Source organism: Botryllus schlosseri, chromosome 7 (genome assembly GCF_051294905.1).
Source record: "Botryllus schlosseri isolate E-star chromosome 7, Bs_hap1, whole genome shotgun sequence".
Taxonomy (NCBI): Eukaryota; Metazoa; Chordata; class Ascidiacea; order Stolidobranchia; family Styelidae; genus Botryllus; species Botryllus schlosseri.
Genome location: NC_137242.1, coordinates 26,553,919 through 26,568,989, shown reverse-complemented (window position 1 = coordinate 26,568,989; position 15,071 = coordinate 26,553,919). Strand labels below are relative to the sequence as shown.

Genomic DNA, 15,071 nt, shown 5'->3' with positions numbered 1-15,071 from the left:
ATTTCCTGTGATTGGATTCGGCCAACCTGCTCAGATTGTTCAAGTTGACCCATTCCGGAATTTGCAACGTAGTGGAAACGAGTTTCAACACGCTGTTCTTTCGATACATCATCGCTGGCGCCAATTGTATAGGATGATAACTAGGGCAAGTTTCTGTTGCACTCAAATCCGTGGAAAGTTACACTTATTTCTCCCAAAAGTCGCTGTATAACGTTGCATTTATCGAAAATTTTCTTGAAATTATTTGGGTATGAGATAATCGAATGGTTCCGTTGTATAGCCCAACAGTTTATGATTTGAATAGTATATTCATATTGAAATGAAACCCGAATATTTTCCGCTGACACTCGTCAGGGGTAATCGTCAGCAACTAGTAGAGAATAGCAATGGACATTGCATATCAACAATCGTATCACAAAATATGACGTCACCAGCATGAAACTTCGAATGAGAGAGCGTTCAGTGCACTATTCCTAGGTGGTACACGAACTCCTTCTGTTGACAGAGTTTCGGTTGGTGTACTTTGATAAAAGTCGACACCATGGCATACAAGTGGAAGTGTGAACAGCCCCTCCCAATAACTCGAAATTTGTCGTCTCTATAATCATTCGCACACATCGGATTATCCAACAGATGTTTGCCGATTGCAGAATTAATCGCCTTCGATCAGTAAGCATCAAGCGTGAGTGGATGAGTTAAGGGTGAGCTTCACACCGAGCGTGATGCACGTGTTCTGATAAATCTAGGGATATGCTGGTTCATGCGTTCCTGCAGACGCAGTTTTTGATTTGTAAGGTGTCTGATTGTTCCGATTCTTTCTTGGCTATTTAATCGATCATGCAAGCATTTTATGTACTTTAGGCTCGAAAAGTGCATGACAGCATTTCGCTTTTTTTTGGCACTTTCCAATTTTACAGACGCCCTGGCGAGACCAACGAAAATTAAATTTTTCCGGCATGAAAATACGGAAGAATTCGTTTTTCGCAAAAAGCCAAACAGTTAAGCGATAACACACCCCTCATCTCATTCATCCCTGCCTTGAACTGTAATTTTAACCGATTATCGAGGTTGTCGCTTCTTACCTGCACAATATCGAATGCATCGTGAAAAGCACAGTGTTTAACTAACTAAGTTATATCACGAAAACTTGACCTTGAAAGACTAGAAACAAACTGCTTTTATCAGGGCGGGCTTGGCCAGAAATCAAGCCATATATTCGCTTTGTTTCTGTTCGGGCACTGTCGTGCTAGGCTGGGGTTGTTGAGCTGCTAGCTTACAAGTCTACCGTTGCCTGATATAAGATAACATTGAGACGCATCTCATGTCTCATCACATAGCTCTTCGTTTTGCAAATCAAAGAGAATATAATCATGTTAGAAATAGTTTAATGTCATGTTTTTTAAATCACCCCTTTACATTTGGCGCAATACTTGCTAAAAGGTGTATGAAAAAGATAACATTTTTTGAGCATCGAGGAGACGAAATTTCCTGCCAAGACCAATTGAGCAAGTGACTTACATTGATTGATTTTTAAGGCAACTACTACCTATCGATTCTGGAAAATAGCGGAACGAACCTCTGCGTCAAGCATTACCCCATTAACAGCTATCAAGATGCTAAATATGGCCTGTCCTCAACACAACGATTTGAATGTTTGGATGAGCTTGTGAGATACCACCAAAGTACGTATGACTTTACCATATTATATTTCATCCAATCAATATTGATATCACACTTGGGTTTGTCGTAATGTTGGGTACAAATTGGTACATCTTCTCCTCTAGCACTAGGTGATATGATGTGAATAGACTCCTTTCATTTAAGAATTGAATACATTCCTACTTTACATTTTATGTTTTTGCAGCCTTTTTGTTGTATTCATGAAACCAGATCAGGTAGTCTCGTTGCCCAGATTCGACTTCATCTGATGACTAATATCCATGTGGAATTTATCTTTTCATGTACATATATTTCGGTTCCTGAAATTCATAACACCATCGCTTCGTATGATTGTTTCATTGTTCGCAAGGTATAATCAGAGATAGTCAAAGAGGTGGTTGAGTTTAGTCAAGAGGGCGTAAATACCAATACTCAAATACATGGATTTTGACGATAGGCCAAAACTACCTGAAGTAGAAGTTGACATCGAAAATCTTGAAAGCACTTGATTTTGTAGCTCGGAAAATGTGATTGCACTAGGCGTTGCAAATTTTTATAAGTGAATATCGTATGAGAATTTTCGCAATTCCATGATAAATTTTTGCTACATATAGGCTTATTATGAAGCGTCACTTACAGGCGACATTCCCATATTTTCACACATTGTGTGATCAAGAGACCACATAGCTTGAATCTAATTTCGTTACTGAATCTCTCTGTATAATAATGTTCGATAGGAATTGCAGGGTTCTCGATATTACAATTAAATCATACCTTAATTTTACTACTAGGTTCATCCACTCATAATGAAACTACGTGGGTGTCGGTAATAATTATGATGTTTAGGGCTTGGTCTACCGAGTCCAGCACTCGAAATTGAGTCGAGTAATAATTGCAGTGATGCGACAGTGATGAAGTACTACCCGTATGTTGGTAATCTATGCAGTAGTTGTATTGAGCTATTAATAGTCACGGAACAGTGATTTCCATCCAGCAGGTTCGCCCCTCACAATGGGGACAGAGATCTACGCAATAGTCATAGTTCAGATAAGCGAAACAATTTGTATGACATCTAGGATTATAATCAGTCAGGTAATCGATTTTGTCCTGCCCCAATTATTATGTTGTTCATTACGCTACTGCTGTGTACACATTTCTTTTGATGTGTTCGGCGTTTATTTCAATGTTCAATGTGAATATTCTTTAAGAGACCCGTTGAGTTACGAGCAATGTCTGTGACACTATTCTTCAGGTAACGTGTCTGACTATGACTTGAAAACAATCTGCCCTATAAACGAAATTCTTGCTGAAACTTCAATGATGATTGATGATGTCAACACTCCAAAAAGGCTACTACGGAATAAGGTGAAAATCAGCGACGGACATTTCGGCGAATTGTGGAAAGGTAGTCTTTATTAGATTTTTTAAGCTGGAACAATTTATGTTTGTCGAATGCATGCATGTGAAATTTTCAATGTCATAGTATACAACCTTGTTTCCATTGACGGCTACACGTCGAATACTTCTATCGGGTGACCTATGGCGTACGGTCACATGTCAGCGGATAACAGTAAAGGGCCATATGAACGCCTAATAAACCTATCTTTTTTCATTTGAATATTGGGGGACTAAGAATCGCGAAGAGACCTCGCGGTTTATGATTCGCCAATGCATGCTTGTGAAGCACATTCCTCAGGATAGTTTTTAATAGTAGAAGCAAAACGCCTGACCCCATAAATATAGGGCGGTGCGTGTCCCGGGCATAACAACCTCTCGCGACCACTTTTGGTAGAACCATCTGTATTTACGCGCCATTACATTCTGTGTCTCCGTGCTCTAAAGATTTTTCGGGGTAGCGATTCATTTTTGTGTGCCTGCACGTTTAGAATAATTCGTAATGGCAGCGAGAAGGGCATCGAGTAGACCAATTCACGACAAAACGTGAAGGTGAGTTCACATCAGCGCCATAGGGCCACAGACTGTTGGAAAACTATAAGAAGCATCAAACCAATAAAGTTCAATTTAACTGATTGTTCTGTTATAACGCAGAAGGTCATGGCCAATAATCCAAGTATCAGCTTCAGCTTGATGATATTGACGATTGGGAAATTGGGTAATACCCAGTGTTGGAATGACTCGAGTCATGACTTGACTCGAGTCACTTTGCAAAAATGACTTGACTCGACGCCTCAGAAATGCGGATTGACTCGTGACTCGGAGCAAAATTCACGAGTCAATTTCAAGTCATTAAGTAAACAATGTCGATTAAATCACCCTATATTATTATGTGTTGGTTGTTAGCGATACGCCGGTGTCACTTGTGAGAGCAACCAGTCTTCAATAATTGTAAGTTTCACTGATCATCCATTGTTACATCACAAATAAATTGAACGCTTACGAAACCACCACACCTACGTTGTCGTAGTAGCAGTAGATTTATCTAATCGCATCGTATCTTTGTTTCTTAGGCAACTTAGTGCTTACATTGCGTAGTGCTCACCTTTACCAACACTTTTGTATGATTCAAATCGAACGAATATAGTTTATGCCTTTATATTCTCACGGAGGTATAGGTGCAGCACCGTAACTGCCGCACCCCAAACCCCCCAAATGGGGGGGGGCGAGCTCAACGGGGGCCCAAAATTATTTCGTGAATTAGCATAAATAATAAAATATTTTTTGAAAATTTATGCCAATTTTTCAAAATTTTTTCGCGCTGCGCGCGAATTCAAGAAGCCATTTATCTTTATTATTAGAGGCCATTACCGCGCTACGACGCACCAAGACCTACAATCAAGTTTTAGGCAATATAACATGCGACTCCAAGAAGTGTGCCAGAACGATCGGCAGCGAGAAAACCCTTGGCCGAAAAGGTCTATGCCCTTATGCTGACCGAAGACTGCGTTCTATATATAAAATACACATAGGTTTAATTGTACATAGGCGCCTAAATGACCGACGCCGAATGTTCCTGTCTTTGCAATCTGAACCTCACAAGACAAATACCATCCCGCTGGGAAAAAATTTACGCCAGTGAAGAAATACCAATTTGAAATCGTGTGCGTCTCTTAGTTTAGAAGCCTACGCTTGGGCGATTCTATATGCTTTGATATAGCAGACTGGAAGTTACGAAATAACATCATGTAACGAAGTCATATCAACGGGTCCGCCCGCCAGAAGATGTTTAATTATTATTTGCGGGCCATCCCGTTTTCAAGACACTTCACTCAGCTCTACCGGTAAATCTAATTACGTGAGTAGAGAGGAAAATAAATTGATAGCATGATATATATGCAATCGCCGATCTGATTGACCGATTTTATCATAAATTATCGAAAATTTTCGCGCTTTGCGCTGGCTCACAATACAGTACAGATGATTTCATGACAAACGCGAACAACGTGATGGGGGGGGTCGTTTTATCACCCTATGGGAGCCCAAGACCCACGTTTTTGGGGGCCTGACGAGGTGCTGTTTCGTTCCTGCCAACGGGTATACGCTTGAAGATGCTTAATTATTAATGGAGTGGTCCTACCTTTTCAAACACACCTCACTCAGCTCTACCGGCAAATGTGATTACGTGAGCAGAGAGAAGATAAAAATTGATAACAATATAGGCAATTCCCGATCATACGGACCGATTCAATCATGAATTGTAGAAATTTTTCCGCGCTTCGCGCGCTTAGGCGACAAAATTTGATTCACTCAACCAATTCCCAATGAATATGATAAATAGCGTTAAACAGTGTATCGCCGGAGGGGGGTCTGGGGGGCGAAGCCCCCCAGAAGTTTGGTCTATAACCCTATGGGGGGCCCAAGACCAAAGTTTTGGGGGGGGGCCTGACGAAGTGCTGTTACGGCCCTGTATAGGTGGGTAGTGGCTATTGTACGACATCAATTTCTTCAACTTCTCGAGGCTTCGTATTCGATCCTTTATATTGGCTGATAAAATCAGACTGTAGCATGTAGCTATACAGTTACTCACGTATTTTATTATCAGTTATACGTGTGCGTGAGGGATACAACACCTTTTTGCATGAATATTTAACTTTATAATCGTCATTTGATTCAAGATAAATTGCCAATTAATCTATTCTTCACACAGTTAGCAAAATGTAATGACTTTGGATCATCACATATACTTCGAAAATTCAATTTGACTCGAATCGTGACTTGACTCGTGACTTGACTTGACTTGACTCGACTTGATTCGAGTCACCTCCAAAAAACGAGTGACTTGACTTGACTCGAGACACCTTTGAAAATCGATTGACTTGACTTGACTCGAGTCCAAATGTGCAATGACTCGAGATGACTCGTGACTCGAAGGTAGTGACTTGATCCCAACACTGGTAATACCTGCCATAATCTCACTCGATGGCGATTAAAATTTTCATGGAATGACGAACGTTATCCGTTCGAAGTCAAGCGGAAAATAGTTGCAGCTCATAATTCCAAATAAAGAATATATTTGCACTAATCACGATTGAAAATATATGATCATTTTCTCTTAGTTCCTAGCTAGAGGTTTTCATTGCCATCTGAGGTAATATCAGTGCCTAAAACGATACCTGCTGACTAAAAAAAGGTTGCAATACTTCCTCACAACTCTCATCACAGCCTGATTACTGCTGGGGGAAAATTATTAGCCCTCATGTCGTCCTTGTGGCTTTTGTGACATGCGGTGAGCTAGGGGTTGCATTTAAAACAAAAATCAATTTAAAACAAATATGGATGGCATTGATTGTAGCTTTACAGCGTCCTCTCGCGGTGCTCGTTCTGATGCTACTCGAATATGGGGTGTCCAGTCAATACCGAGAATGCTATTAGCGAGAATGCTATTACCGAGAAGGACAATACCGAGAATGGACATTACCGAGAATTGACAATACCGAGAATGGACATTACCGAGAATGGACACCACCGAGAATGGACACCACCGAAAATGCAATATATACAATGCAGGCGTGTTATGCACATGAACAGGTCGTGTGTGTGCATCACGGCGTGGCGACATTCGGTATCGATTCTCAGGTATAAATTTCTCGACAATGTCCGCCCCAGTAAGCTAGATTCTTGGCATTGACCATTCTCTCTCACCGAGCGAGATAGTGTAATGGGTATGCGTCCAGCTTCTCGATCATTAGGTCGTGGGTTCAATCCCGGCAGCATCAGACCAAATACCTGGTTAGTAGCCTACAACTGGCATCTATGGCTGCCCCGCTTGACACCCAGCATTTCTAGGATAGCGTAAAGGGGTTGTGCAAGACTTACGACGCTATGTCCGCACATTGCCTTGTACAGCGGCGTATGCGAATCATGGAATCATGACTGTGAATAGTCATTTTAGTAATAGTCTGTATGTGAACTCATAAAAAACATGAAATTGCATTGCCAGGAATATGGGATGGACAAACGGAAGTATCGATTAAAAAGTTGAATTTCATCGTCAACGACTTCGCTGCTCTCCACATGAAGACGCTGCGACACGAAAATATCATCCGATTTCACGCTCTGGTAAATTTTATGAATCTGATGACAATGGAATAGGCCTACCTGTGTAGAGAATATACATTTGCGTACAAAGACACTTTTCGGAGCTTAAAACTTGATTGTGTATACCAACAATATAGTTTTATCAGGATATTGATTTTAACAAAAGATCATCAGCAAATCCAGACTTTGAAATGCGGCATTTAAAAATTGAGGTTCAAAAAGAATAACGTCGTATATAAAACACAAATCAATGTAAGTGGGCAATGAGCTTGAAGAAGCATTGCACTCTAAAAATGATGTGGTCTCAAATTGAAGGGCAAAACGAAAAAAACTTCGGCCGCAGCCATTTTCTTCAGAACGCCACCGTAATGGAGCTGCGATTTATTGAAATTTCCACAGGGAATTCACGCTCCAGCAGTCACGCAGAGATGGAACTTTATATAGTTGTCAGCCGATGTTATGAAGAAAATATGGCGTACACGCCAAGGCGGTTTAGGTATCGCGTTCAGCGGAAGATGTTCAGTGAGATTTATGTCGAAATCGGGCCTAGTGTATTCTCATATATCATGAACATATTTATTCATTTTCTGTAGAATGATTTATAGATTTCATTTTGTTTCATGAGTTATTAACTCCCCATTAGTGTCAACGAATTGGACGATCGGCAACGAATATTCCCACATCACACGATGCAGATTTAATAAGGTGGACAAATGGATATACCAGGAATTGTCATAACTTGATTTATGCTGAACTGCGCGTAATATAAATCATAAGAACACTAAATTGACCCCACAATTATCGTAATTTCACGGCAAGACGCATGGACGCCTAATTTTGCTTCTAGATACCCGAACAGCCTACGTGGATTGTGGTGGAGTTGTTCGGCGTTGGAAACCTACACAATTACTTGATTAACCGACGTAAATGTTGCAACTCGATGGACTTTGTCGATATGTCTGCGCAGGTAAATATATAATAAGATAGGCCTATATGTGTGTTATTTATCGATTATGAATAAGTAAAGTATTCCAACAACATAATAACGAATAGCTCTGCACGATGAATAATTGCATTACAGGGACAGTGGTCGATTTCACTCAAGTCACGAGGTGAAATGACCTTGTTGTCGTTGCACCATTTTCCCCCATCAATCACCCATCCAGCGAGATTCCAAAACAGCATTCACAATAGATTTTGAACTTTTACGATGGTTATAGTTACTTCATTTTCTTGTACTTTCTGAATCAATACCGAGTATTGGTTTTTTGTCGCTTTTCAACTTCGAATAATTTTCTAGGGACACTGCACAGGTGATAAATAATGCAGAACACAACACAAATCATTGCAATCCTCAGCTTACCTTCTCAGTAGAGATGGTGTGAACCTCTGAAAGGTTCAGGTTCGTGTGAACGCGAACCTTTTTGAAAGGTTCTGTGTGAACGCGAACGTGAACCTCATGACGTCACGTGACGACATATTGCTAATTCCAACCCTATCTTTCAATGAAGTGATAGCCTATATTAATGTACACGATACCCAGCGACGACTCGGGCCACATATTGCCACAATGCCGAAGTACATATTGGCGTTTTAGGTCGCTAAATGTATCAACTGAGGCAATCAGATGATATAATACTCCCATAAAATCAATATCACCCGTCGCGTTGCCTACAATTTCGACGAGGACTTGCCAGGGAATATAAGCTTACGCCTTAACGGTCTTGGCCATACCGGGCAATGTATTCGGCCTCTGAGTGTTGCTACATTGATATTGAGCAGAGTGTAAAACAGGCTGTAGCCAATACCTCAGTCGCACAGATTTGGGTTTAATGATACAGTAAACATATAAAGACAAGATCCCGCACGCCTGCTAGATTTGTTACATTAAAAAACGATATCAATCTTATTGATTGGTTGAATAAGCATCATTCGCTGACTACATGTAGTGTATTTTGCCCGTGATCTTGTGTGATTGCGGGTTAAGCTCATAGCAGAGAGTCACTAAATATTCACAAACGGAAAGCTGGATATTTCGAGCAAACTTTTGTAACGAAGCAAGTAAAATTTTTGAGATTGTCAAGGTGCATGCTCGTTTTGTGTTGATTTTTTTTTATGCTGCCAGCGCCATGCATGGAGTGACCCGCAGTTAAAATGCAATAAATTCGAACCAAAGATGTCATAATGAAGTTGAAATTGTAATATATGAAAAAGGTTCACAGTGCAGAACCTACCAAGGGTCTGTTGTGAACGCGAACCTGTAAATTTCCGAGGTTCACACACAGAACGCGAACGTGAACCTCACGTTCACACCATCCCTACTTCTCAGTATCCAGGTGTCCAGTTCAAATGCAATATCATCCTGATTTTAGTTCGATAAATTGTCGAAGCAAAAACGATAAGCCGATTTCATTGTACCATTATATACATGAATACATCGCTCATCTCTAGATTGCCGATGGAATGGCCTACCTTGAAAAGATGAATTTCGTCCACGGTCGCTTATGTGCGGAAAGCGTTCTTATTGATGATCGCCGAATATGCAAAATCGACGATTACGGTTTGGAACCTGTGTCCCATATGCGACGGTGTGTAAAAAGCAGCATTTGAATTTCGAGATTTTGACCAACCGACGTAAATGCAAATTGTTTTGAATGAAATCTTCTCAATGAAACTGTTCCGTTGCTCCAATCAAATGAGGATATCGAATGGGTGCTTTATCGGGATCTCTGTCAAACGCTAAACGTATAGTTGACCCGGTAACTGTTGGTATAATAGACCTGTCATCTTTGGTGTGTAAACTATCAATCGCAACTGCAATTAATTGAAGGATGTATTGTCACGGTTGAGCGAAGCACATCATCATTTCTCTTAAGCCGTAGGAGATTAGTTGTTTGCCCTTGTCTCAAACATACCCTTACCGCATATAGACATTAGCCTATATATTTGAAGGATGTGCTAATTAATTGCCGTAATATTGTAACGATTCAAATAACCATCTCCTTCCTGCAGCCCCTTAGCAGAACGTTTCCAGAAAAATGAAGCGACAAACGAAAAGTTCACAACAAAGTCAGATGTACGGGACTTCGGGGCAGTACTATTTGAGATGTTCACCGGCCGTGATCCACATTCAGGTATTTCAGTAATGAAGATTGTGGCAACTGCCGGTTATTTATTGATAGTTTTCAGCATCACACTTTGATAGTCTACACCATGGTTACCAAACTCAAGAAAATCCCTGGCCGGACCAATCAAATGATTCCAAAATGATACCTCAACACCCATGTCCTTACTCTTGACTGGAATTCTTTATAATCAAGACTATAGATCAGGGGCGAGCAACTTCTCCAGTCGGCGGGACTGATATGGGAAAATGAAGTACTTGGCCGGCCGGATTACAGAATCGATACATTAATCGCGGTTTATCGACGTACGCATATACAAGGAATAAATCGTATTTAATGTAAACTTCAACTTCAAAGCATAGAGACCAAAATAGTATTTAATGAATTGGCTAACCTAATGTTCTTCATTAGCTGTTGAGGTGAAACAGACATCTGTCGTCGATCAAAGTTGTCAACAAGTTCGCTAAGCTCAGGCTGCATGTCGGATGTAGAATCAGTTATATTGGAACGCAGCCTTGTCTTGCTAATGTTCATGGTCGAAAATGTTTGCTCGCAAATGTATATAGACCCGAACAAAACAAGTAGTTTCATGACCATCTTTCTCAGGTTCGGAAACTTGGATTCATTCTGTGACCCATAAAAGTTTTCAATATACTTTCAGATTGGAATTAAACTGTTAGGACATAAACTACTCTGCGGGCCGCTCAAAATCCGGCCCGTGCGCCGTATGTGGCCCGCCCCTGCTATAGATAATAGTATATCTAGATATTGAACGCGAATGACGTGAGTTGGACAGATCTGAAGCTGACAGTTATCGTGCGCGGTAGATGTATACGACTGCCAAATGTAGTAAAAGTAGCCACCCATATATATGATGGAAAATTACAGAATCCCTAAAATTTATGCATTATTCACCCACGAAAATTGCTTGGGTAGCATCTTGCAATAATGGTGTCCTTCTCATTCACTAATGGCATTGCAATTTATCTATCTAATGCTCAACCTTCTCGGCTATTTGAGTTTATGTTTCTTCGTTGCAAGAAAATAAGACATCGCCGCCCGATGAATTTCCAAATGATATATTCGACCTGTTTCTGGCATGCATAGAAGAATGCCCGACTAAACGACCGACGTTCAATGACGTGAAGGTTAGCGGGTTGCTTAGATTTGTTGTGAGTTGGAATAGATCTGAAATTCTACATTGCGTTGCGTTTCATTATTATAGATGTTGCTGACTGAAAGTTACAGGAAACTTTCATACAATCGTGACCTTCAGACGGATGATTCGTCTTCCAGTGAATTTGACAGTTCCGATGACACCTTGCTAGATTCTGGTACTGTGAAGATATCTTCTATCACACATAATGATGTCGGTTTATGATTTTTAAATGATTACCAATAGAAAATATTTCCAACTCAATAAATCGACGATAATAGAATGCTCAAATATTAGGAATGTTCAACTTTTTACCTAGATCCAGCTTGGTGCTTCGTGCGACGGCAACCAAAAAGTCAATAAATTATCAGGACCGAGACTGCCATCGCCAACCCCAATAGGGAAGGCCGGTAAATCTTGAAGGGGCAGAATTATTTCGTGAAGTCGGATATTATATTATCGATTGATTATTCATGAAGTTTTTGTCTCCCATCACACGATACTGTGTACTCAAAACGTCGTGATTTTAATATAGATACCTCACCTTCAAGCGATATTATTATTATTAAAGAAATGAGTTCAACTGTGTTTACAGTTACGACAGATTGGTATATTGTTGGTATCGCTTCAGGCAGGTCTGGTGCTTCAGTCTGGCGGTGCGATAACTTCTGATGTAGGGCTATATACTGTATTAGCGACCGGCATTTCGGCTAATAAATGGTCTCAACCACGTGGCATGGACTGGACATGGTTTAATATGTATTGTAAAGTAAAGTGTATATTATACGTGCCCGTATTTTTCGAAGTCATCTCCTCTATCAGTTTTACGGTAACTCTGATCTCATTAGCTGGAAATTACCGGTAATTGAGAAAACTCATATATCGGCCTTGTTTGAATTTCACGCGTAGAGCGACATGAGAGCCTATGTTTTGCAAGGCGAAAGATACATACATATTTTTGCATTCTTTACCTAATACGGCTAATTCGTGAATGGTGCTATGCTTCTCAGGAAGAACATAGGACTGCTGAAATATGGGCCCACGTAATCCAACACATTCGCAGCGAACACATCGTTTTGTAGCAAAACTCTCACATGCTCAAGAAAGCTGTTCTGCGATTATTTTCGTTACTCGCTAATTACTGTAGTGGTGCTGTCTTAATTGTTTTTGAAGAAGTAAAATCTTGCCATAATTGTTTAAATACTTTCCAAAAAACATGTTGTATGAGCCTACGGACAATTACCACCCGACCTTTAGCCGACGTATACGATATGGGATGGTTGGAACCCTCAAAATAGTCGTTTTACCAGCTATAGTACGTAGATATTTCGTCAAAGGAGTTATATTTACCCTGTATTTTCAATTGTCAATATCAATCCACGATTACGTCACAATTAAATATTCGTGACATCATGGCCCGAAAAAAACACAATAAATGCATGTTTTAAACAAGGGCCTTGTTTCAAACGTGTTGTTTCAAATTGATTTCTGATTCAAATGCAACCCTCTACCTACTTCATTTCGCTGTTAAACTCTGGTTTACCGCGAGTGAACGTGGTCGCAAATTGCACTACTAATGTGTCAGATTGTCTCAGATATCTGACAAGAAGAGGTTTCTACGTCATGTAATGTCTCAACGGTTGTTGCTGTTCTTAGTATGCAAATATAGTGATCGTTTACTATGATCTTTTACACAAGGTCCGCAGACTCTGGAAATTCGTCACGATCACAATTCACTGCCGGTGAGGATAACAAATGCGACCACTGCCAAAATAATTCGGAGATCTGAAAGTAAGTTTGCGATCCGAAACGGTATGACAAAGTTTGCCACTGTCTTTTTCAACTCAACACGTTGGGTCGTATGGCGTTGACAATGATTTAAAAAGTGCTCGAGTCTCGTTAATATTGCGCGTCTTACATAAAACAGTATCGTGATATCCGATTCTGCGCAGGCGTCCATGAAGTCTAGAATGAGCTTTTTGCAGTCTTATTAGTATTGATAAAATTATTCGCTTTGATATGTTGCAGCTTGGGATGAGTTATTGCGAAGCAAATATTTCACGATATTTTGATTTGTCATCTGATTGAATGAAGTCGTCATTCCCAACAGTATTCCGCGATTTGCGATCTCAGCTCCTTGGCTGAGAGCGAGATTTTCGGCTACGTGATCCGTTTGCTCGTTTTGCCCAACTGCCTGTGTCCCAGAATCCGCATGAGACGAGTAGTTAAGCTGTGCTGCGGTAGATTTCCGCAAAACAAAAAGAATAATGTCAGTAATTAAAGCATTTTGATATCGGCGTTTGACTATGGCCGATGTAGCACTTAGCCCAGTGGTACTCAATCGGGGAGTGCGAGGCCCCCTAGGGGTTCGCGAAGCAATCTCAGGGGGTCCACGAAACGTCTACATTTGCAAAATGATTGATAACCTGATATGTATTTTCTTAATTACGGTAATCACTAGACAGTTTTGCTTCATAACTGATGCTAAAACGTTGAGACTCCCATCATCAGAATGGGTAGCCTATCTGAGGTGACATAAACTACTGTACAAATTCATTTTATTCGGGAAATTGCCAATAGGCCACTGATACAACGTATTCCTGTTTTTAGAGATGTTGTGGTTTATGACCAAAATAAAACTTCGGAGTTGTAAGGTCAATCAGGCTTTGACTTCAAAATGTTTGCGAGACATTTTAGATTTGAAGTTGTCCTCTCAGCTGTTCGAACTAGAGATTCCAGACTTTTCTTTCCCAACCTGTCCAAATATAGTGATCGAAACCAGGCCAAGGAATACACGTTCCCGCGTGATTGACATAACCACTATTCCCGAATATCTCCAGGAAGAGCCGGTAGGTAGAAATGACCTGGCTGGGCGTGATATGTACGGTAATAAATGGGTATCTCCATGTTGTCGCCATTATGTTGCAATCATACCTAAAGGTGTCGTTGGAAGTGTTACTCGTTAATATTACATTAGCCACCACATATCATTGCGAAAATGACTTTCAGGCACTCGTTCATATCAAATCGATTTTCAAGACACGACCACGTATTTCATGAAATACAGCTACAGAATTCGCTTTAAAATAATCAAAGTCATACAAATTTTACATATAGTATGACCATATTTTTACAGAAAAGTTTATTTGTTGTTGTTTATCAGTAGCGTAGCCTATACAGGTAATGTTTACATAAACCAGATGACGGTTGCGCGATAATCGAGCTAACTCAGAACTAAAACTTGTGGGGGTCCGCGAGGTCCGCGGGATCCGTGACGGTACGAAATAAGTTCGCGAAGACAAAAAAGGTGAAGAAACGCTGATGTAGTGTGTCCATTGTCCAACCTTCTTGGCCAAAGGGAAGCTTGCGATACTCGAATAAATGTGCCGGTCACTGCAGTGTTGATGATATTTTAGTGATATGCCAATTGCCGGAGTGCAATGAGGCCGCGGCGTTAGGAATTGGCGCTGGACGAAAGTGGTGATCTTCTATCATCCCAAATTTCGCAGATAGAGCTGACTCGAGTCATCGAACACTACGGGCGGATACCGTTGGCTATTTGGTCGAAGATATGTTTTTGTGCCTGTAGCATGGGTGAAATGATTGGTGCGATAAAAATAAAACTAATAGTTGTA

The 15,071-nt window shown here is 40.6% G+C and overlaps 1 protein-coding gene across 1 annotated transcript in view; it reads left to right on the top strand.

The window, feature by feature from the left end:
* LOC145442563 (uncharacterized) overlaps window positions 1-15,071 on the top strand; it is a 28,858-nt gene that overhangs the window by 12,859 nt on the left and 928 nt on the right. The window contains exons 9-17 of the mRNA XM_080320506.1: window positions 1,536-1,682; window positions 2,912-3,064; window positions 7,058-7,176; window positions 8,003-8,122; window positions 9,607-9,743; window positions 10,168-10,289; window positions 11,322-11,428; window positions 11,506-11,614; window positions 13,135-13,227. Coding sequence (XP_080176632.1) covers window positions 1,536-1,682; window positions 2,912-3,064; window positions 7,058-7,176; window positions 8,003-8,122; window positions 9,607-9,743; window positions 10,168-10,289; window positions 11,322-11,428; window positions 11,506-11,614; window positions 13,135-13,227 — 1,107 coding nt within the window. The remainder of the gene's footprint in view (window positions 1-1,535; window positions 1,683-2,911; window positions 3,065-7,057; window positions 7,177-8,002; window positions 8,123-9,606; window positions 9,744-10,167; window positions 10,290-11,321; window positions 11,429-11,505; window positions 11,615-13,134; window positions 13,228-15,071) is intronic.